Source organism: Clarias gariepinus, chromosome 9 (genome assembly GCF_024256425.1).
Source record: "Clarias gariepinus isolate MV-2021 ecotype Netherlands chromosome 9, CGAR_prim_01v2, whole genome shotgun sequence".
Taxonomy (NCBI): domain Eukaryota; kingdom Metazoa; phylum Chordata; class Actinopteri; order Siluriformes; family Clariidae; genus Clarias; species Clarias gariepinus.
In genome coordinates, this window is record NC_071108.1 from 4,702,952 (window position 1) to 4,728,162 (window position 25,211).

General features: G+C 38.4%; 1 protein-coding gene across 1 annotated transcript; it reads right to left on the reverse strand.

The window, feature by feature from the left end:
* Positions 1–2,503: 2,503 nt before the first annotated feature.
* On the reverse strand, positions 2,504–25,064 carry hdac6 (histone deacetylase 6). The gene is made up of 28 exons (XM_053504760.1): positions 24,811–25,064; positions 22,351–22,436; positions 21,250–21,363; positions 20,425–20,510; positions 20,183–20,267; positions 17,951–17,991; positions 17,758–17,854; positions 17,562–17,659; positions 16,447–16,551; positions 16,285–16,353; positions 15,245–15,371; positions 15,060–15,125; positions 14,078–14,137; positions 13,841–13,930; positions 13,503–13,609; positions 13,345–13,412; positions 12,866–12,995; positions 12,408–12,536; positions 11,323–11,491; positions 11,030–11,232; positions 9,682–9,874; positions 9,405–9,554; positions 8,393–8,567; positions 7,941–8,305; positions 7,716–7,850; positions 4,747–4,893; positions 4,410–4,538; positions 2,504–3,425 (listed from the first exon to the last, which is right to left on the reverse strand). Exons 2-28 carry the CDS (start codon positions 22,423–22,425, stop codon positions 3,357–3,359), a joined length of 3,282 nt encoding a protein of 1,093 aa, XP_053360735.1. The 5' UTR covers positions 22,426–22,436; positions 24,811–25,064; the 3' UTR covers positions 2,504–3,356.
* Positions 25,065–25,211: the final 147 nt, after the last annotated feature.

Genomic DNA, 25,211 nt, shown 5'->3' on the forward strand with positions numbered 1-25,211 from the left:
TGGTGCCCAATCTGCTCTTTTTAATGCTATTTAAGTGAACAGTACCCACTACCTGGAAGCTTTTCTTCTTTTTACAGCCTTTTAAGGATCACTCACATTGAGGTTCATTTTTAGATCCTCTAGAGCCAACTGTTTGAAGGATTTGATGATTGTCAAAAGTTGGCACAAAATGTATACTGCTATAGCACTTATTACCGGAGCTGGGAATCAAACAGTATGTAGACTGGCCCTCTGATTCCATTAGATTTTTGGGCATTGTGATTTCTAATGTAATCTATTTCAATAGACCTGAGGTTTATTGTCTGGTTGTCTCAAACAGTTGTTTCTTACAGGTTTTCTTACAAGTATTGAAAGCGACTACAAGTATCTAATACATTTTAAAATGCTGGTGTTAAGTGTGTAAATGTCATGTCCTGTACAATGTGATATTTTTCTTCACATTTTAGTCCAGTAAGCTGCCCGTAAACTCAGAAGAAGAGGAATCTTGAAGGGGGTATATATATATATATTGTGTTGTCAAAATTAGTGCGTTAACGCATGCGATTAATTTGAAATATTTAACGCATTAAAAAAAATTAACGCAATTAACGCGGTTGCAGTTTTTTTTATTTCCTGTTGTGGCCGACGTGTGTTCAACGTGCAAAGAAGTATGGATAAGACCAAGGAAGGACTTTTAGACGGAAAGTTTCAGTATAAAACTCTGCCGGATGGTTCTGTGGATAAAACAAAAGTAATCTGTACATTTTGCAAAGCCGAATTTAAATTCCAGAGAAGCAATTCGTCTTTGACATATCACTTAAAAGCAAAACACCCCACCGAAACAATCTCTACAGGGCCTCGCCAATGTAAATTGCATTGATTGTTTTGAAATTCAAATGACACAAATGGCACATACCTGTGTTTTTATTTCTGTAATAAATATGGCTTTCAAGCCAACAGTTAATTTGGAGAATATTGATGGTTTATTGCAGGTATGTTGTTTACATGAGAAAATCTGTGTTACAAGTTAAACAAAAATTCCAATAAACAATCATATTTGAATTTAAATAGTTTCATTGTCTTGAGTTTACATTAATTATTTACATTTACATATCCAAAAAGTTTCAGTCTTTTAATTGATTAATCGCGATTAATTGCAAAAAATTGTGCGATTAATTAGTTAATTTTTTTTTATCGATTGACAGCACTAATATATATATATATATATATATATATATATATATATATATATATATATATATATATATATACAGAATTTTTCGATTTTAGACAATTTAACATTTGCCGATAGGTTTATCTAACTAATTTTAAAAGTATGAATCAATTGTGAATTTTAAACCGATCCAACAAATTAGTTTAAATCTGAACAAAAAAAGTTACAAAATTCAATCAGATGCACAGCTCTACGAAGAGGCGTTTAAGTCAAAGCAGGACTTTTTTTTTTATTCTACAGAATACAGATATTCAGATACAGAATAACAGAACAGTTATGAGAATAAAAACTCCCTTTATTTCTCTATATAATCCCCTGCTGCACTAATGGACTTATACAGACTGTATGGAATACAGTCAAGGTAGAACTTTTTCTCAGTAGACCGGAGCCATGATCAAGCTGCCTTCATTACGTCTGAAACACAAAACAGCATATGAAGACTAAACATGTCTGAATTACTTCCAGGAACTCCTTTAATGACCCTAAACATGTGGAAATGGCTTGGAGCGAGGTCAGGACTGTATGGGAGAGGTGGTAAAAACATTTTAACGGTGAAAAGGTTGTACGTCCATGAATGATGATCCTGGTCGAGGTGAACATTCAGTGAGAGAAATGCCTTATTTTTTTTTAAAAATCAACAGATAACTTGTCACCAGCTTGTGCAAGACACATTTGTGTGAACTGTACACACAATCATTCACCAACACCACTCGTACATTAGTGGTATGGGAGTTATTGCCACGTCCCCCGTACAGTCGTGACCTCACTCTAAGCCATTTCCACGTTTGGTTAGTTAAAGGAGTTCCTGGGAGGCCGGGGTTTCAGACACAAATTAGACAAGTGTACAGAGCAAACTTTCTACCTTGATGGTGTCCAAGCACTAGTGAAACCCTGAGATAAGTGCATTAGTGTAGCAGGGGATTATATAGAGAAATAAAGGGAGTTTTTAATCTCATGTTCTGTTATTCTTCTGCACAATACACTCAGGAATTTTGATTCGCAATTACAGCTCATGACCTGCTCTACGAGACATAATGAGCCAGTTAAGGGCTAATGAGTTAATTAAGTCTGGAGACTCTGCCTCTGCAAAGGGTGTCCAAACATTTGCATCTGCTCCAATTGCTAATTTATTAGATTTTTGTCTCAGTCGTTAAAAAAACAAAAAACATATTTAACAAATTAAGTGTTGCATATTTGATGATATGCAAATATACAAATATAAATTGGATTTTATATTGTATATTATGTATGTTTAATAATAAATTGAAAAAAAATGCAGAACACAGAAAATGCTGCGCATATTTAAAGTGTATTTGAGTAAATGAAGTTTACAAAAGCTTTACTCACAATTACAGTTTTACAGACAAAGTTTGATCAAAAAGGTCAGAACAGAACAGAACAGAACCTGGAAAGTAGGAACAGAACAAGAGAACATTGAACGATCAGAACTACGTTATGTTACAGAAACCTCTGCATTAGATACTGCTTGTGAAGTAAAGGAATGGTATGAATTTCGGCCTGTGAATAATCCTTCATCATCATCATCATCATCATCAAGAACATGATTAACAGTGTGATGAACGCTGGGCTTGGTGCTGAATTCCAGACGTCTGTCTGGTGTTAACACTGAGGTCACTGTTTAACCTTCTTCTTTTATTCATTATTAAATTAAACAATCATTTGGAAGCTGCTTCATTTATCTCTGAGTATCAGAAGGACGAGGAAGCTGCTCCTGTGCTGTTTGTACGAGGAACGCGTAAAGAATGGAGAGATTTGTTGAAACGATTAACCTTCGCTCAAATGATCTGGGTTTTGGCACCGGAGCGGCGGAGGAGAAACGCGTGATCTCTCTCACGCTGGTCCGGTGGAACTGCAACAGGATAATGAGGACGGCTCTCCTGCAGAGTGGAGGACGCGTAGGAGTTTGGAAATGAAGACGAGTGTTCAGTGTGAAAACAGTTTCTCACTCACTCATACACACACATTCAGCTGCATCCTGTAATAACTGCTCGTTACTTCCTCATAGATGCATGAACAGGCACAAGCAGACACAAACATTCACACACATACACACGCAAACGCATCTCTCTTTCTCTCCCTCTCTTTTTGTTTGCACAGGAATCTTCTCATCTTCAGTGCTGGATTAGTTGATTGGGGGAATCTCCTCCCCGAACTTAGCAAGATGAGCAGCGTTTTTGGCTTCATACAGCACCTACAGAGAGAGAGAGAGAGAGAGAGGAATAAAGACAGGACATGTGAGACGGAGAGGGAGAGAGAGAGAGACAGAAAAACAAAAAGAGCAGGACAAGGAGAAAGACAGACAGGGCAAGAGACACACAGAGATGGATGTGGAGAGAAAAGTAGTGAGAGAAGGGAAAGAGATGGACAGATGGAAAAAGGAAAAGCGACACGGAGACACATGACGAGGGAGAAGGGACAGACAGACCGAGAAAGAAAAAAGGGACAGATAAAGAGGGGCAGGACAACGAGGAATAAAGAGAGAGAGAGAGAGAGAGTGAAACAGATAGACAAAAAGAACAAGAAGGGATCGAGGGATAAAAGAAAAAGAAAGAAAAAAATAGAGGGACAAGTGAGGGACGAATAATGAGCAAGAGAGAGAAATGGAGAAGCAGACAGACAGGGAGACAAAGAAAGGGGCAGGACAGAGGGGTGACAGAGAAAGAGACAGAGAGCGAGAAAGAGAGAAACAGAGACAGGAGACAGAAAAGAGAGGGATGAAGAGAGAGAGAGAAAGAGAGATATAGAGGGACAGATAAAGTGAGGAACAGGAAGGGAATGAAAGGTGAAGTGAGGGATATATAATAGAGCGAGAGAGATAGAGACAGATAGACATGAAGGAACAAACAAACGAAAAACGAAAAAACGAAAAAACACAAAGAGAGGGATAGAAAGGACAAAATTACAGAAAGAGAGAGGGACAGACAGCGAGAGGGACAGAAAGAGACAAAGAGAGATGAAGAGACAAAAGAAGAGACAAAAAAAGGGACAGAAGAAAATGACAGAATGGCCGAGACAGCAATTGAGATGGAGAGCGAGAGAGAGAGAAATAGACAGAAAAAGAAAGGGACAAAAAATGACATAGAGAGACAGAAAGACGGATAGATACGACAGATGTGAGAGCCTGATGATTGTTTTATTTTTGATCATGTGAGGCTCAGAGCTCATCCGCGCTCACCTCGTTGTGGACGTAGGACTCGCAGGAGTAGCACCACGCTGATAGATCGGCGAAGCTCAGGACCAGAGGGTGAGAGGACATCTGCCCGTGGGCCACCATGTGCTCGTTCACAAAACGCCCACACAAAACCTGCACAGGGATCACACACACAAACGGCCTTTGCTCGACGTATCATACGGCTTCATTTGTTCATTTGTTTAGAAAAATCAATAACAGAACAACAGACAAAATAAGTGTGTAGGTGTGTGAATATTACTTCTCACTCAGTACCACTAAATGGTGTTTTTTTTAAAGGCACAGGCAGTTAAGGCTCGCTCCTACGGCAGAGTCCTGTTACCTTATAGCAGCACAGACAGATCCAGTTCTCGTTTTCAGCGCCGCACTCCTCACACGGCCGGAACACGTCGATGCCCCCTGCTGGCACGGCACGCACCGACTCCAAGTGTGGGCACCAGGCCAAAGGGTCCACTACGTACATCGTGTCCTAAAAGGAGGAAGACACAGGATGAGATCCTGGCATGTAGCAACGATATATGTGACGTTACACACGAATAACAGACCAGGCAAGTCAGATCCAGTGTAGCTCTTATTACATATTTTATCTAGCTTCATCAAAATATTTCAAAAAATCCTCATTTAGTTGGAAAAGAACAATTCTCATTCATATTCTTATCAACATTAATTAAGTTTTGTCATATTATAGAATGGCAAGGAGAGAAAAACCTTTTAGCCTTTAATTTTAACCAGTGGTACTTTATATCCATTTACAGTTATACTATATAATATGCAATAAAACAAGTTTAATAAGTTGCAATAACAGCCTTTTTTTTACCCCCAAAGACAAAAAATACAGATTATCATCTTCAAATAGATCAAAGCATAATCGTCTCCATCTGAAGGCTTTTTTATGTTCCAAACCCTGTTGTTAATTAAAAAAAAAAATCACTTTACAGTTTCTAAATCTGTCCTCATGCAGATCATATGGAACCAACTGTAAGATGTTACTATAGAAACCATACCATTATAAAGCGAGTCTAATTATATAAACTGTGTAAAGAAAATTATCTGATCTTCTGATCAATCATATGGAAAAACTGTTTAAAAAAAGCCAAGAGTTTCGTTATAATAATAATATATTTAAAAAAGAAAAATCATAAAAACTCAACTGACAGACATCCTGACTCGCCCAAATGCTCTGTACAAGAACAACAGTTTAGCTTCACCGCTTATCGTCTTCTGCTGTCTATGTGTCAGACATCCACATCCATATAAAGCCTTCTGGAGCCCCTGGGAATTGTTCTGGCTCTGTCTATGTGCTGTAACACGCTTCGGAGTCATGGACAAAGCAATCTAAATCCCTCCAAATGAACCCATTAACAATCGCTTTTGAGTTGCAGCAGCGTGGTGAATCAGCAGTTATGCCAGTTGTTTATCTTCTCCATCCTCCATAACCCGGCCCTCCAGGGTAATGTTTTTCACCCAGTGTAGCGAGAAAATATATATTTTCAAATTTAGGTTTCGAAAAGCTGCCTAAATATAATATGCAATAAAGTAGAGATGAGGGGTGGGGAAAAAAATCGAAAAATCGATTCAGTTATGGATCGTGATTCTTTTATGTGACAATTCTGATTCACTTTTTTAATATATATATTCTTTTTTTATGTTTGCGTCTGAGGCGAGAAATATATTATATATATATATATATATATATATAAATAATCCTACATGTGGTGCACATTGCCATGGCATCCCATAGGGTAGAAGCAAATTATTTGCCAAGTTTATTTGGAAATAAATAACAATTACGGCAGGTGACAGACAAGATGAGATACACCTCTGTAAAAGCGTAGCTTTTTTGTTTAACGTAATTTACATTTACATTTCAACAACTGTATTTAAAGTTCAAATTTAAATTCAAATTTTATTTGTCACATACACAGTGCAGTGAAACGATTAAGTTATTGTTTAACTAATTGTTACAGAGGCGAGTTCTTCAGGCGGGATTTTATATTGCAAATCTCATTCTCCCATAGGAAATAATGTAAATGCAGATAATCCGTTCCAGCCACCCAAAAATATCACCAATATTACCAATTTCCAACACTATAATCATATTTTTGCATATAAAAACAATTAAAACATTTAGAAGTGACAAAGTAAAATAAGTAAAAAAGTGAAACCTCACTTTATTAAACAAAACTAAAAGCGGCTCTCTTCTCTAACATTCTAGAGTTAGAGTCAGGGTAATGCAAAAGATAAAACTTGTGTAAACTTGTACCATGTGTGAACATTGCTTAATGGTTCAAATCAGAAATCAGAATTTTTATATTTAGTACTTTCATAAAGAAAAAAAGTTTTACTAAAAGGATTTACTAAAAGAATTCTTTAAACACTTTCCTATGAATTCCGACCATTTAATAAAGTTTAGCTCAGTAAGATGTTTTTTGATAAAATTATTCCCAATGATTTATAGATTATTCACTGTTTTATAGATTACTAGAGGTTTCCCGCGACTTCCCCCGCGTGCTATCGTTACCTGCGAATGAAGCGTGCGGTCAACTCGCTGCCGCTTCTTTCGCTGCTTAAATGTTTCTGCAGATACTGTATATTATTACCTCACTACTGTTACACGCTGAGGGACGCCCGCTACACCGGCGGCAGACCAAACAGAATTTCTGTTTTATACATATAGATTCTCTATGATTTACAGATTATTCTCTATGACTTAAGGGAATAAGTGTATAAACAAAGTCCAAGGTTAGGGAAAGTTCGGGGTTAGAAATGGAAACCTAGACCTGAAAGCGTAACAGCCATTAAGGAGGCACTTCATATGCAAAAACCTCAAAGTGACTCACGGAAGAGTAAAACTGCAACTGAAACCTGCCATAGATATGCCACAGTTACCTGATATGTGCTGCCAACAGTTTAGTGTCAAGTTCAAAATGAGTTAAAAGCAGCAAACTGTGTCAAAAATCAGCGGTGACGATTTGAATATTTGCGTTTTCAATTGTTTCAATTATAGTAACAACACAATCTTAAACCTCTATCGGAACTATAATTGAAACAATTGAAACGCATATATTTAAATTGTATACAGCCTTTAAGACTGTGACCTACATTTTCTGTTCATTTACAACCTTGTTTCACATCAAATCTCTCACTGATACATTTTACAAGTTCAAGCACATGTCACACTCTCGTGTGTGCTTTTTTAACTGGTAAAATAACCTGAAATGATAATCTTTAAATATTAAGTAACTCCTCAGGTTAACTAAACTACAGGTAAAGATAAAAGTGAGATCGTACCCCGGCCATGTCCACGGCTCCACCCACGAGCTCGAAGACGGATTTCTTGGTGTAACCGCACGCTCCTTCCATCGCAGGACTGACCTGATCGCACACAGCCCCAGCGTCCGGCGCTTCAGCCGCTTCCGTTTCTGACTACAAGACGTAAAAACAGAAGGCGCTTTTTCATTAAGGAAATTAAACACTTTGTTTATACTTTAAAATCAGAATGACGCTTCGGTTCACCTGTTTCTCCTGCTTGATGGGCGTGGACTCAGCTTTCACATCACCGCCCTCGATCACTCGGACGGGCGACATCTCCGGCACCGCTGAGGATTTCCCCTGGGGGCTGGGCTTCATTTTAGGTCTAGCTCCGCCCACAGGGACAGAGGCGGGGCTGGAATTGGCAGATATGGTAGAGGTGCTCAGGTCGAGAGAGTGCAGACCTTGAGTGAGCTCATCCAGCCCCGAGTCCTGATCAGTAGGGGGCGATGTTGGTGATGTCATCACTGGGGTACGTTGGGGTTGTTGTTGAGGGGTGAACCGAGGAGGTGTATGTTTACCTTTCCCTGCAGTCGTGTGCTTGACTTTAGGTTTAAGACACTCTGGAACTGCGAGAGAGAATAACATAGAGGGGAGAATAAAGTTTTTATTGATGAATTAGTTTCATATTTTGTCTTTTGTGGGCGCGGCCTTACTCTGTATTCGAAGAGATCTCCAGAAGGGAGCGTGTACTCGCAGGACATTGTTGATACTAGTGACAGCGCTGGGGTTAGGAGGGGGCAGAGGAGGCAGGAGGGGGGGCGTGTCACCCAGGAGCATGCTGGTGCACATGGCCATGGATGTGGAGATGGAGTTGAGGTTATAACCTCCCTGTATGGTTGGGAAAAAAGGACAAGACAGGCTTATTACATTGAGCTTAAAAGAAAAAAAAAAAATCAGTTCATTCATGACAGTCTGATTTAGTGACCATAGTTTTTAGTGCTCTATTAAGATTACAACTTGTCACATTGTACAACGAGCGGCGTTTAAATCAAACCGGGATCTGTGATGAAGTTCCTGGTGAATAAAGGTGTAAAACTGAGTATTTACAGAACAGTGATGAGACTCTCAGTCGAAGTAAAGCATCTGAATGGAAAAAACATTTTAAAGACGTCCATAAAATAACGATCCCGGCCGAGTCGGCTCGGAGACGTGAACATTCAGTGAGCGGAACTCATGATCCTTTAAATTCTCTTGATAACTTCTCGCCAGAATGCCCAAGAGACGCATCTGTCTGTGTGAACTGTACACACAATCATTCACATTACAGGAAGGTGGCTTGGAGTTATTACCACATCCATAGTACAGTCCTTACCTTGCTCTAAGGCTATTACATGTTTGTGCCATTAAAGGAGTTCCTGGGAGGCCAGAATTTCAGACGTGAATCAGACAGGCAGTCCGATCATGGCTCTGGTGTACTGAGATAACTTTCTGTCATGAGTGCTTTAGTGTAGCAGAAGTAAGGGATTGTTCTGTTATTCTGCACAAACAAAAGTCCCGGTTTGACTTGAACACCCCTCACCTACATTATATAGTATCACAATATCAATATTATGTTGTCATACTGCAGAGCTTTAAAATATTCGGTGTTATGAAACAGGTTTAATTAGGTTGTGTGTGAACTGAAACACAGTGTTTTGGTAAAAAAAGATCAGAATCATCCCTCACCTCTAAGATGATGAAGACTCGTCCGGCTGCTAGACTCATCAGCTGGTGTGTGAGGTGGGCGTAACACTCCGGGGTCACATCGTACCTTCCTAACGGATCACCCCGAGCGGCATCGAACCCGGCCGACACCAGAACCAGCTCCGGGGCAAACTGCACGCCGCAGCACAGAGATCAGAATTCCTTTAAAACGCTATTGACTAAGAAAGGTAATCGAGGTGTGTGTGTGTGTGTGTGTGTGTGTGTGTGTGTGTGTGTGTGTGTGTGTGTGTGCGTTCACCTCTCGTGCTATCGGCATCACCACATGGTGGAAGGCTGCTAGGTATTCCGGGTCGCCCATCTTGGCGTTGTTCCAGGGAATGTTCACGTTGTACCCCGCGCCTTTCCCTCGGCCCACCCTGTCGCAACCGGCGTCCTCTGAGGAGGGGAAAAACGTGCCGTCTTCGTAGCGATGAAGAGAGATGTAGAGCACACTGCAAGGAGAACGGTGCGGTCAAGTCGACGTACTGATCCACTTTTACACACATTTAAGGGGCTTCTGGACTCGTCTACATATTTTTCGAATTCAAACAAGTTGTCATCACGATGTACGCTTGCTTCGGGACGGAAATCGGACTTTGGATTTAAACTCCGCATCAGCGTGGTGTTCTTTCTGCTCCAGTAAACCACGTCACTTATTCAATAACAAGTTCATTAAAGTTAATTATCAACCTGAATCAAACAGGTACCGAGTATAAAATAGAGAAATCGCTATTTTGACGTGAGAAACTTTTCTTGTGTTGGTTTTAAACATGTGCTACAGCTCCTGCTCACAACTCCCTATATTAAATAATTATGATTTTACGCTACTTCAGCGAACAATGTTGTGTCAAATTCATGTATGAAGGTGCTCCCAGGACCTCACTTTCCCAATTTAAGTCCTGCAATATGGCTGTGCCATCAGGTTAGAAAAAACTTCTGGTCTTTCAGTACATGCAGGTCGTCAGCTGCCTTCATTTTATCGCCACATAGCGTTGCTAAGCCTAGACCTGAGCACCTGAAGCAACTCCAGATCATAACACAATCACTTCGTGCGCTTCCCTTCTTACCCTGACACGGCCTTTACTCTGGAATAGCTTCAATCTGGACTCATCAAACCACATGACCTTTTTCCAATCGCTCCAAAGTCCAATCTTTAAGCCGATGAGTCTCAATAACAAGTGGTTTTTCATTGCGCGCACTTTTACTGCAACTTTTTAAATCATGCAACTTCACTAAGTGTTTAAGTGATCTCCAATTAAGGTTTTTTTTTCTGGACACATGGAAGAGCACCTTTTCGTGTATGTAACATACTTACAAAAAAAAAAGTCCAATCATGAAGCTCTGACACCAACTCCTTTTATAGGGTGCCAATACTAATCAAATAGCTCATTAGTCTTGTTCGTCTTAACCGAGGGATTGCTTTTTGGTTGATTGACAATCATATGAAACAAATATATAAAAAAAAAATATATATATTTAAATTTACGCTAATGTGTGAAGTTAAAAATAAAATTAAATTACTCAATCAAGTGCCAAATATTTAAATACCAAATTAGTGAATAACGAGGTCACTTGAGACATGCTGCCTAGCAGTTATTTCACCCCACCTGTCATCTTCCTCAAAAATGTGTTGGGTGCCGTTCCCATGGTGCACGTCCCAGTCGAGGATGAGGACACGCAGGGCATTGTGGGTAATGCTCTGAGCGTAGCGGGCGGTCAGGGCAGCCGTGTCGAAGAAGCAGAAGCCGCAGGCGTGGTCTCGTTCTGCGTGATGCCCAGGGGGGCGTACGATAGCCACGCCGTTCCTCACCTACACACAACCACAAAGCCATCAGAAATAATCCGCTGTAGTTTATATACATACATATTACAGCTGTGTACGTATGTATGAGAGACCCACCTGACCAGTAAGGATGGACTGAGTTACATTGAAACATGCTCCAGCCGCCAGCAGTGCACACTTATACGTCTCATTACTGATATAGATAGAATTATATTCGTTCCCGAGCTTGTTCAGGTCTCTGGACTTCATCTGCTCAGTGCTCTTTAATGTAGCGATGTACTCTGGTCTGAGAGTGAGGGAGAGAGGGAGAGGGAAGGAGAGGGAGAGGAAAAGAGCACGTGAGAGACAAGAAAACGTGTCCCAAAAAAGCAACACAAGCAAAGAGGAACATTCTGTCTATTAGAGATTAGGGGCGGGAGACACCAGTCACCTCCCGATACAATATTATTATGACACCAGTGCCAAGTCAATTGAAAATGGGGTTCTTTAAGTATCACGATTGTATAAATATCCTGATTCGATTTTATATTTTTCCCAGATTTTAAACCTTTAAAAAAAAGTTAAACGATTAATTAAATGCATCCTGTTGTTTATAACATTAGTTTTCTAACAACCGCAGCATTTAAACAATACAAACCAACTTCAAATACAAGAGTTTAACATTTAACGTAATTAAATTAGACAAAAAGATACATTTTTACTGAGCAGCAGTGAGTGTCTCGGTCATGCGATGAAAATGTGTAAATAGTTCAAAGAGCGCCACCTGTAGGATTATATAGAAACTGTGCCGTTTTACCTCCGCAAATGTCTCCAAAGTCTCGAAACTCAGCGTGCTGTGAGCACGCGGGCAATGTGCAGCTTCTAACGTGAGCACGCGGATCTCCAAACTTCTAACTCACACGATTTAAAAAAAAAATAATGCACTTGTAGTGTTTTGAGACTTGTGTAAGTGTGTGTAATAAACATTGTGAGGGTTTGGACAAAAAAAGGCAGATCGTCGGATTTTAATATTTAGATGTTTTCTAACTGTAAACCAGACTCTTCTGGTCACTGGCCGATCAACGTATATTCTGGAGTCAGTGTGGTGATCTGCGAGTCAAAAAGAATCACGATACATCAAAATAGTTTTTGCCCCCACCTCTACCAAAGATTATTACGTAACTATTCAGTTACATATCGCACACAAATTTCTCATGTTTTACCCGTGACAAAGTCCGATCTCCTCCTCTGTGGCTAAACGAGCCGGTATCCGCTTGCAGCGGTCCACCAGCCCCAAGGCCTCATGGTAGGAGAAGATCCGGAATATTCTCTGAGGGTGCTCGGGGTGATGGCTGAACACAAAACACACACACAAAGTACATTATTTTCATTTTATTTATTTATTATTATTATTTGATAATACAGAAACAAAATGATTTCGAGATTAAGGTGAACTTATTGATTTTGTTGTGTGTCTGAAATTGTAATGTTTAAAACAATCAAGTTTTGGGGAAAAAAATTTTCTTTTTGCGTGAAAAAAAAAGTTAATTCATATTCGAATGTATTAAAATACTGAACATATGAATAAATTACATTCAGCTGCAATTTTTTTTTAAAGAGAAAGAATTTCACAGCCCTGCTATGTGCATGTTTGTACATGTGTGTGTTTGTGTGTTGTCACCTGTCCCACATGTTGTGATGCTCCATCATGCGCTCGTCATAAACGAGTCCAGTGTCTTTTACGGTCGATTCCAGTTTCTCCACACACACAGCTGAGGGTAAGGGCTCTCCCTCGGAAAGAGGGCCTCCCTCTAAGAGAAACCGCACAGAATTACAGGTTTCATCTACTACAGACTGGTTTACTACAGTTGGTTTTGAACACTGAGTAAACTGACAGATTTACTATTCTTTAAAAATCCTTGGTGGAAACTGGATGTTCTCAGATGGTCCTGAGTGTCCAACATGCTACGAAACCTAAGTCAGGGTTATGGCAGAGCAACAACGTAATTATGGCTGCACCAAGTAATGGCTTCGGCAGGCTACGGTAGCACCTACTACAACTCTGATTAGGTATGACGAGCTACAGCACCAGCTACGACATGCTAAAAACTAGCAGGCGCCGTAGCAACATTGTATTCTAGATCCTGTTTTCGGTCTTACCCAGAGTCTGCAGGCTGGTCCAGAACGGATACAGAGCGGAAACTGTCTTGGAGATGGACTTTAGAGCACTGGAACAGAGAACACAGGGTAAAATACACCGGCCGAGGCATCATGTGTTATGGAGACATTAGGAGGTGGGCGTCTCATCCATGTCTCACCTCTCGCTCGGAGCACCTGGGGAGTTCAGATGAGGGCAGGGGTCACCCAAGAGTGACCTCAAACTGGCACATGCCGCCTCTGCTGATGCCTGCAGGTTATAGCCTCCCTGATCAGAGACGTGGAGAGACGCAGAATGAGCACGAGACAAATAATTCACTTAAAATATGTTAACACTCATTTAGTAAAGGTAAAAAGGTGCACAGGGTTCAAATCTAAGTATCTCTTTCTCAGAAACATGACAAGTTCAGATTTCTTTCTCCAAATCTGCTTTAAGTCCGTTTGATTTTGTTTGACATTAGAGAACTGACATTAAACACATTAGTGAGAGATGCTGTACCTCCAGGGCGAGCACGATCCGACCCTCGGCCAGACCCATCAGCATGTGAGTGAGCACTGACAAACACTGGGGACTCGCACACATCTCACCCTAAACACACACACAATTCAACAGCACTGTTACACTCATACTCCTATGTGATAAATATGTGACATGCATATGGGATCTATGTATTTATTTAGTTCTTTATTGTATAAAGTAAGGAAGAAATTATGTCTTTAAACAAGCAGAGCAGACCTTTGGATCACCAGCCACCATGTCAAAGCCTGCGGCTACGAACACAAGCTGAGGCTGAAACTGTAGAACACACACACACACACAAATCAGCAGTCATAGAGCAGGGGGTCTAAAACTTTTGTGAGTCAGGATTATGTGGTGTAATAAAATAAAGCAAAATAAAGTTAAAGAAAAGTTACTTTAACACTACGAGTACTTTTTTTTCTTGTATTGTACGCAAAAGAAAGTTTTTTTCTAATTAAGTAAAGCAGACAAATAAAAATAATGAAGTAGTAAAAAAAATGAACAATTTATTCCAATAGTGAAAATATATAAGTTTTAAAAAATTATCCATGTATTTATATTAATTTATTGTATGTAAGCAATTTTAATTTATGGATTTTAATTTACTCTTTATGCAAAAATAAATAAATAAATAAATAAATAAATAAATTCACTTAAATTATAAATGTAAAACATCTGTATCGGACTAAAAGCACTTTTATAATAAGGTTTCCTATTATATCTTAATTTTTTAATACTTTTATATTAATATTAAGAAAATTCTTGCTATTTTTTTCTTATTTAACAGAAAAGATGATTTACTTTTTTTAATAAAAAAATAAATAATAATTGATCCTAGGTGTAATCACTATGCATGAAGGAATTTTTTCTCCATTTTTTGTATTGAGTTAAAAACTTTTTCTTTTTTTTTAAGCTTTAAAAATAATTTTATATAAAAGTAGATTTTTTTTTTTTTTTATTGTCTGCATCATGAGTCAGGTGTCAATATAATAATATTGTGTTATCAATATAAAATCAATATTTTAGCCCTGGACATTGATTTTTTCTTTATAAACACAATTAGAATTATTTTATAAACATCATTATATTTACAATCATTACGAAAACCTAAGAGGAATTAACTGCCACATTCTACAGTGATACTTGTAAACAAACAACAACAAAAGAACAGAAAGTGAATTGAGGATGCTCTTGGTACCTCATAGGCTACAGGCAGCAGGATTCTCTGGAACGCTGTGACGTAATCTCCGTCCTGCATCCCTGTCTGAACACCAACACACACAAAGATCCAAAAAAACTGAATAAGCTGCTCATTAGCTAATTCACTCTGCACAGCTGTGTGCGTGCGTGCTTGCTTGTGTGTGTTTAATAGGTCTTGGTGACCTTGTTCCAGGGAACGTGGATGTTGTAGCCCTCGCCTGGTCCTGACCCCACACTGGTGCTGTCTCCCTCGGGCAGGTGAGGCCAGAACGAACCCTCCTCATACCGATGTACGGAGAAATACAGAACACTACAACGAAAAACAAAGAAAGAATATACAGTATAGAACATCAGATCACAGTGAAGTTATAGCATACTGGCAACAGACATGAGTTTACACAGGACAGACAAATCATTATCATGGGATCTTAAACTTTAAGCACTAGATTTAAATATTGTTGTTGAAATTTTATCCAATAAAGTTTTAACAGAGCTAAAAACCGATAATGTTTTGCATAATATTTCTCCGTAGGTCAAGTTTAGGGTTTAAATAACTTAAGTAATTCAATTACAAAAAATGATCGAGGCAAAATCTTCGGCCTCGAATAATTAATAATAATCATTAATTATGCGTTATGTTTTGCGCAATTATTTGTTTGGCGTGATACAGCGCGCTTCCAGATGCAAGCCGCCGGTAAACACCAACAAAAAAGAAGCGCTACAAAAAGACGCAAACAGTTACTGTGTATTGATTTGAGAGAGCGTCCTGTTGCGGGCTGAAAAATGAAAGGGATCATAAAATTATATTCAAATTTATTTTAATGTGTGATACTTAGTCATTTATAATAACAACTTTAAGCTATTTCTTGTATTGTGAATAATGACAATGTTTATTTTTTAATAAACAGCTGTATGCATTTAAAAATAAAAGTAGATTTTTCTAAAAAGAAAACCAATTAATCTTTGTTTCTAATATATTTTACATAGCTGTTTAATTGAGCAAAAGTAAATTTTATCCGATTACTCCGATTAATCGATTACATTTTCGGTAGAATACTCGATTACTAAAATATTCGATAGCTAGTCAGGTTTATTACCGTGTACACCACAAAAGGACACACTTCATGCAGTTCACAATACTAGACATTAAATTCAGCGGCTTTGTTTTTAAATGAGGACAAAGAGACAAGGGCCGTATTTTTGACAGCCTTGCTACTCTGTACCTGGGATCCTCCTGGAAGATGCGCTGGAACCCCTGACCATGATGCACGTCCCAGTCCACAATCAAAACCCTGCAACATAAAAACCACGTCCACACACATTATATAAGTGTTTAAACAAAAAGCTCATCACAGTGTATAACCCTCCAGGAGAATCAGTCTTACCGCTGGACACCGTGCTGTTTCTGAGCGTACCGTGCTGCCACTGCGATGTTATTAAACAAGGAGTAGCCGTTCATTACCTCGGCCTGGGCGTGATGTCCCGGCGGCCTACGCCGAAAAGGATCAATCACAAAGCACTGCTTTAACCAAGATAGTGAACATATGCACTGATTCACAACTGCAAAAGGAAAGCTTTGTGAGTGTAAGACACTATAGAGGAATAACAGTGGCATGATTAATCAGGAGAAAATTAATTGCCCTTTAAATTATGTGCAGCAAATTAGTTTTGGAATTAGAGTCATAAAGAAACATTAAAACCAATCGATCTGTGGGACAAGGCTATGCTAAATGCTAATTAATTAAACATTATTACTCTGTTTAGGTTTATTATTATTATTATTATTATTAATGTTCTGGTTTTGTTCTAATTTTCTGCAGAAAAGAAAGCCACTTTTAATTTTATTTTTAAAGCAGCAGGTACCAAAAACAATCAATTAAGATTAAGTGAGGTTTAATGTCTATTTATTTTATATTTTACATCATTTACGTGTCTTTTCTAAATGTTTGACTGTTTTTATAGGCAAGAATATGATTATAGTGTTGGGAATTGGTAATATTGGTATTATAATATGGATTCTCTGCATTTATATTATGCAGAAATACGGAAATTTCTGCCCTAAGAACTCGCGTCTAGAATGAATTACCTTTGCACACAGAGGTACCGCTGAATAGTGACTTATTAAAAGCCACCAGCATTAAAGTCATAAGAGTCAGTATGACCCAGTGAAAGCGTTTAGCCACTGAAGCATACATGTACATTTGGCGTACATCAGAGAAGAGTAAAAGGCTTCACTAGGCCTGTAATGGCAATCCAGATTGTAAGAAATTACAATTTACTTAGTTTGAGAGGGGAAAAAATTAAGTAAAAAAAAAAGTTAGCTATATTTTATGAGCTAAAAGTGAACCTAAATATTAAAAGGTAATTAAAACTGAAAACTTTAACCCCCAAAAAACTATGATCAACAGTTGGATTTAATTCAAATAAACAAATAAATACTGTATTTATACATTTTAAATTTAAACAAATAAGTGACTGAAACCGTGTGTCAAAATGTCACCTGCACACAACGAAGCCATTGCGTAGCTCCGACGTCATCACCTTGTCGACCAGCTGGAGGACAGAGCCGGCCGCGAGACAGGCACATGAGAAAGATTCCTACACACACACACACACACACAATACACACAAACATAACACACCCGAAAATGAGCCCACACCTCAGGAGAACAAAAGACGTGTGTGTCAGGCCTTACAGGATGGAGGTAGACGGAGTCGTAGCGATCAGAGACGCACTTCAGCTCCTCCTCCGTCATCTTCTGGGTGGACCTCATGAAATCAATGTATTTCTTCCTGTCACGCATAATTTGCACAAATCAACACGACACAGAAAAAAAAGACCTGGTCCTTTTAGCACTATTACTGATCGGACATTAGCAAAAGACTCACGTGTGAACCAGAGACAGTTCCTCGTCAGACGCGTCTCTCGTCTGAAACACGAACAGAAGTAAATGGAGAACGTGTAGCCAACAATTTATAATGACATAAAATGCACCGCAGAAGCAACCCAAATGGAATCTTCTCAAAGGTCAGAGTCAGTCACCTGGCCTCAACCCTATTGAGCTGCTTTTCACTGACTGAAGACAAAACTGAATGCAGAAAAATCCACAAACAAACAGTGACTGAAGGCAGCTGCTGTAAAGGACTGGTAAAGCAACTTAAGAAAAGAAACTTAGCATTTGGTGCCAAGTATATTGGTCTTGTATAGACGCTATGTCTAGGCGTTCCAGATTTCACCTAGTCACTGACTACACAGTCTTTGCATTCAAGTAATAAAAATAATAAATATATTTATGATAATATCAGTTTGTCCAATTACGTTTGAACCTTTTTGCTGAACTTTTAAAAAATATATTTACTATTGGATTAGTTTTGACAAATATCTGCTATGAATTAAATGTAAATACACTGGATTATCCTGAAAAGCTACTCTTTAATCACATCCTGATTGATACATTTCAAATCCATTCTGGCGCTGTACAGGGATACAGAATTGTATCCTCGTCCAAAAAGATATAGACCTGACTGTATGCAGACATCATCTAATGTTTTGTCATATTATAAATCAAGCTGTATTACACTAATAAATTTTTTTTTTCTGATTTACACCAATGGGAAAAAAAAGTATGCACAATGCCCAACAGTTATTTTTATTCATTTTTTATATATATATAAAATGTAAAAAAGGTTTTTCTGTATAAACCTTATACACAAAATTAAACAACTAGAAGTATTTTTGCCGACCTTAAGTGGATGCTGGAACTATAAAAATCCTTGAAAATCTTATCTCACACATGATTAAAGTTTGTAAAAAATATTCATATATTTTTTGTTTAAAAAAAGGTTTCTCTATAAATTTGGTGATAAATATTAATAGTTAAGACCTGGAAACATTGATTTGTATATACAGTGGAACCTCGGATTGCGGGTAACGTGGTTTGCGAGTGTTCCGCAAGACGAGCAAAGACTTTTTATAAATTTTGACTTGAAAAAAACAAACAAGTCTTCGTTTACGAGCATCGAGTATCATGTATCACTCATGCGGTTCTTGTTTTTTGCGGTTTTTCTTGTTTTGACGCCAAGCGTCACGTGACCACAAAAGTTAGCCAGCGGTTTTTCTCTCTCTTGCGCTGCGGAATTGTGGGTAATCTTGTCCCCTGCAGGGTCTTAGTGCGCGTCTCTTACTGGTACTGTATAATCAACATCCATGACCACGTGTGCACGTAAAACATCTTTTATTTTGTGTTTGTAAGCGTGTGTGTACAGCACGCATGTTCTGTTCATTTTAACACACGTGTGTGTGCATATAAAGCAAAAGCAAATCTCTTTAGAGGGCAAAGATCCATTTTCTTTCTCCCTCTCTGTATCAGCCTGTCGTTAGTCGTTATGTGCGGCACATGTAATTTGACACTGTGCTCCTTTACACACACACTGTCTCTCTCTCTCGCCTTTACATCCCTGCTCTGTCGCCATTCTTTGTAAATGTAAAATGCAGGTTCATTTGTTTCGTTTTTTTACTTCACAGCAGTGATTCGGTTAGTATGCGCTCACGCGCTCATTAGTGATGTTCCTTGCAGGGTCTTTCCTGTTGTGTGTGTGTGCACGAACATCACACGAACACACACACAGCGCCTGCACGCATAAACGGAAACACGTACCTGTCGGGATTTTTTTAAACTTCTTTTTAAAGGTAAAGTGCAGGTTAATTTGTTTTATTTTTACCTTATATTCATTATTTTTATGTAGTTTTTTTGGGCTGTGGAACGAATAATTGAGTTTCCATTATTTCTTATGGGAAATTTAATTTGGTTTATGAGTGTTTTGGAATACGAGCCCACTTCTGGAACAAATTATGCTCATAATCCAAGGTTCCACTGTATACATTATTGAAATTGTAGTTTAGAATATTGTAAGTAGTAGTAATATTTATTTTAAGTATAATATTTTTGTTCGTATACAGACATAGATTTACTTTTTAACATAAGAACAAATTTTAAAAAAAAATCAAAATTCACATGACAGAAAAACATACATCACATCTATTATATATTATACAGTAAATCACATATCAATACTGCAGTACTACAAATACTGCACGTCAGCAGCAGCCATTATTCTCACCTCCACAGGCACGCAGCGAGACAGCAACCCCTCTTTCTCCATCATCCCCACTATAGTGGTCACTCTCTCCGGGCACTCGGGGTGACTGAAAGGACAGTAGGGTTTATATTCACATATTCATAAAGTATAAGCTCAGAGTCTAATCACACAACAAGATATGAGTGTGGTCTGATATCCAGTCTAATGCATTACAGTTGTGTGTTTCTGTATCTAACACATTAAACACTGAGTGCTGGCGTCACCTGGAGTCCCACAGGCAGCGATAACGGGAGAAGACTTCGGAGTAAACCAGGCCAGTGCCAGTCACCTTTGGCTTGTCGTGCAAATTCTACAAACACATCAACACAACACACACCCAAACCTGTTTAAATGCATTAAAGCTTAAGTGCTAACTGAATCCTGCATTCTATTAAAAGATCCTAAACAAACAAGCATAACAGTACTGTGCAAAAGTCTTGATTCCACAGTGATTTCTTAATATTTTGCATCCACATAGCCGGTATTTCTTGTATTTTAGTATAGTCTTGGGGAATAGTTCTCCAGACATCCTGTAGGACAGTTTCGGCTCTCATTTTCAATCCAGTCGTGCACCTGAGCAGTTTCTGGATAATGTTTTTTGTTTGTTAAGCCACTCAGTGACCTATGAATCATTCAAGCATTAAAAACATCTAACTTAAGGCATGAACCAGTGAGAAACTGGTACAGATGATGACAGATGATCAGTTCGGTGATGAGTATACTAATGCTGAATGCTGAGTGGTTGGAAAAGACAAAAGGGGAAATGAGGTCGCTGCTGACACAAACAAAACACACTTTGTAGTATATTGCATAAATAATCTGTCAATCAGATAAAGTGATTAGGTCAATCAGCAGGTCTAATAATGCTAAATAATATGTCTAAACTGTGGAAAAGCTTTTGGTTTAGTCTCCTCGCCTTCAGTCATAAAGTTATTATGTTGTTATTGAGGACCAGAATATAATTTACAACAAAATAATAAAATTTATGAAATAAAAAAGTTTTAAAAAAAGAAAACGCTAGATGAAGAGATATGCACAGATATGCGTACCATGCTTTTGAGTTTGTTGGTCATCTCCTCTTCTGCTCTGCCTCGGTCCCGTCTACCTTTATTTCTAGCCTCCTGGAGACCTCCAGGTTTCTGGCTGCGTTTGCTGTTTCCACGCTAACAGACAAGGACACGAGTTAATCACAAACCAAAGCCACATCAGACTAACAGGGATTAGAATTTGAACCCCAGCAGTATCAAACTTTGACTTTTTGAATATTTGTGGAAATAAACGACGGCTGTAGGGCAATGAGAGGGTATGATCTGTAAAAACTTCTCCCTGAGATAATACTGATATTTTTTTATTATTTAACTCTCATTAAGATACACAGTGTAAGTTTTTTTATATATAAAATAAGTTAATTCTACTCTCTTCCTCGAGGATCTGATATTAACGTGTTAAAACTAATTTTCAACTCCAAACTGTTTGTTTGTTTGTGTGTGTGTGTCTGCATCATAGATTAGTCTAATAAATTCTTGTTTCTTTATAAAGACCTGTTGTCTTGGTCATGTATTTTAAAGTCTAAACATTTGCCCAGATCTAAAGTTACCTTGCTCATAATTGCTAAATACTAGATTTTGCGCTATCATCGTTGGCCATGTGATAAGCAGAACTGGTAAGATACACTAAATTGTGCTAAACGCTAGACGGGTAGTCGAAAAAGTGTACATTATACATTTTTACTTAGTTAATCAAATTAACCCGGATCGTTAAAGATTTGATACACCTCTGACCCAGAGCTAAACATTACATATTAATGGTGAAGAATTAGGAAGTCATTCGTTGTCATTATTATGTAAACCCTACAGTCTGTTTGTGTCTCTCCTGGCACCAGTGAGCTTATCGAAGGACAGCGAACAGACAGAGTGACTTATTTATTTATCTATGAAACTTTAAATCTTTACACATAGTCACTTGGCAAAACCTTCAGCAGGATCGTTCAAGAACATCCTGAAACCCTGCAGTGAAAAATACATCAACTGTTTTCAGTACATAAATCAAGACTAAGCTCATTAAATGGCAGTCGGAGATTTTGTTCAAATACGATAAAGGATATATAAGAACGCAGTTTAGTATTAAGTAAGACAATGAAAGTTTCTTACCTTGCCAGAGCTCTGTGGTGTTTTTCTTGGAGAACGTTTCGAACCCTTAGGAGTTTGATCGGACGTCGAATCCATGCCAAGGCAAACTGTAAATGAGCAACCAATTACATCTCGATTAACACCACAACCTAATTCCTCTGTTGGGGTTTTATTGTGGCCATGACTTAGGAATGTGTGGTAATGTGTGTTTATTTGTATAGCGCTTTTAACAATTGTCATTGTCGCAAAGCAAGTTCACACAATCAAAAGAATCATTTAGGTTTCTATGAAATGTGAATGTGAATGAATCAAAATGGTCAGATTGCCCCTGATGAGCAAGCCGAGGGCGACAGTGGCAAGGAAAAACTCCCTGAGATGGCAATAGACGTCTTCACTTCTTAATTTATCTTCATCCTCAGAGTTCTGCTTTAATGGGACCAAACAGGTGAAAGTCTATAGTGAGGATGCTTTTCCACCTCAGAGTGTCGACAGTGTCGGCAGAAGTGTGCGGACGTGCATCAAGATCACAACACCCTCGGATATCAGTCTTCAGCTCTTTAATAAGCGTCTTACTGTAACGAGCACTGTTGATTGTTGACCCTTTTTACTGATAGTGTTCCAATACTTCTGGCCCTTTAGAATCCCAGAAAACTGTAAACACTGATGAATTGTTCAGCTGATGGTTGACTTTTTTACTTTTTTCCAGTCGATGATTGAGGATGTTTCTGTTCCATACTCAGTCGTTTACTCTCAGACTCGTAGTGATGTATCCATGTCTCGTCACCAGTAACGATTCTCTTTAAGAAACTGTCACCTTCCTTAGGAGTATGGCTCCACATTGTGTTCACAGATATCCAAACGCTTCTGTTTGTGCTCCTCCGCGAGTTTTGAATCACTGCACGTTACTTTTTTTCTGTACAAATCACAAGCCTGGCGTCCATTTTTACTTGCACCACAGTCACAAATGAACTGATGTAACATGTTCATACACACCTGCACAGCAGTGACTGGAAAGACAGTAAGACAGCGCGGCCAACAGACGCTTTAATATACCCAGAGTGCGGATACGAATTTATTTATTTTAATTCACCCTCGTAATAATTAAAATAATGACAAACTGGTAATGACATCATACATGTCCCAGATGTGACAGGATAATTGTTGTTTTGGAGTTATGCTGCATGTAAGTAGTATCTCATTCTCATGCCTTAATAAGTCATGGTCACAACATATGATCTCATTCCCACGCATTAACAAGTCGTGCCCACAAAATATATATATACTGTATACCAGTGTCATATTGATCACTATTTTACTTCTCAGTAGACAAAGGCCAACCCTGCGAGGATCCTGAGGCATCCAGAGAAGGACCAGCTCCAGCTGAATTCTGCCTTATTATGGTTGGAGCTACACATCCTGCTCCTGTGCTCCCAGTGATCCAGATCCCATATGCCCTCTGCACCTACTGACTCATCCCTAAGTTGAACTGGACTTCATGTTAATTTAAAGAATTTCTGTTATATTGTACTTTCAGCTGCATAACACACATGGTGTTATATCATCTCTATCTGTTATCACCCAGATGAGGATGGGTTCCCTGTTGAGTCTGGTTCCTCTCAAGGTTTCTTCCTATTACCATCTCAGGGAGTTTTTCCTTGCCACTGTCGCCGTCACCCTTGGCTTGCTCATCAGAGACATTTCATTCATTCATCTCGTTATTATCTAGACACATTTTTCTCACACATACACTATTTATTATTATTATTATTATTTTATTTTATATATATATTTTTTCCTTTTTTTTATTATTATTTTTTAATGAATTTTTTTTCGTTTTTGTAAAGCTGCTTTAAGACAATGACCATTGTTAAAAGCGCTATATAAATAAAATTGAATTGAACAATTTTTTTTTCTTTTTTTTTCCATTGCTAACTCCTTTGTTTTTTGATTGTCCATTGTTAACTCCTAAGTTTCATTCATTCATTGATCTTCTATACTGCTTGTCCTGTATTCAGGGTGGCTGGAGCCTATTTAAGGAGACTTAGGGCATGAATCGGGTTACACCCTGAACAGAGTGCCAATCCAACTCAGAGACACACACACACACACACACTCAAACTACAGGCATCTTGGGAACGTCAATTAGCCTAGGCTGCAGATCTTTGGACTGTTGGAGGAAACTGGAGTACCCGGAGTTCTATAAAGCAAGGAGAGGACATGCAAACTCCAAGAACACAGACCAAAATCAAACACTTAACCCTGGAGGTATAAGGCGAGAGTAAGCCAACCAGTTAACCAATCTGTCGCCCTTGTCTAAGTTTGTAAGAAATGGACTATAATAATAATAATAATAATAATTATTATTATTATTATAATGCATACAGTTTGTGTTCATGTTTATGTGTCAATGTTTAATAGAAAGATCAACATTTATACTCATAAGTACACACTTACACACACACACACACTCTGATCACTTACTGTTTGTTTTGTTTGTTTTTTTTCCAGAAAAATGAAAATGTCTAGCTTGCTTGTCTTGCTTTCCCTTGTGTTTCACCAGCTCCTCCAAGAGAAATATGATTTAAAAGCCATTTTATTATTAAACAGGAGTGTAAACGATTTTGTCTGATAAAGTTTCCATTGAAAAATAAAACAAACACGAATAAAAATCTAATCAGTTAAATTGATTAAATTGATAAGCTCAGTGTCTGTGCTTTCTGCCTAACGCGCTCACACATCTCTAACCAAAAACTAGATGTCACAAATCGCACCATTAATCCCTAATAAGGACACGGAATGTGTATAAAAGTAAACCCTACAGAGTGCGCGTATGTAGTGAATATCTGAGGTTTTTGAACATATATTTGGGCGCGTAATGATGA

What these genes read in the sequence shown, in the direction of transcription:
- hdac6 (XM_053504760.1), bottom strand. Translation starts at nt 22,425, where the DNA reads ATGGATTCGACGTCCGATCAAACTCCTAAGGGTTCGAAACGTTCTCCA. An exon ending in GAGATCTCTTCGAATACAGA is followed by an intron (nt 8,306 to 8,392) that starts GTAAGGCCGCGC and finishes TCTCTCTCGCAG; the next exon opens with TTCCAGAGTGTCTTAAACCT. An exon ending in TCTGTCTGTGCTGCTATAAG is followed by an intron (nt 4,539 to 4,746) that starts GTAACAGGACTC and finishes ATCCCTGTGCAG; the next exon opens with GTTTTGTGTGGGCGTTTTGT.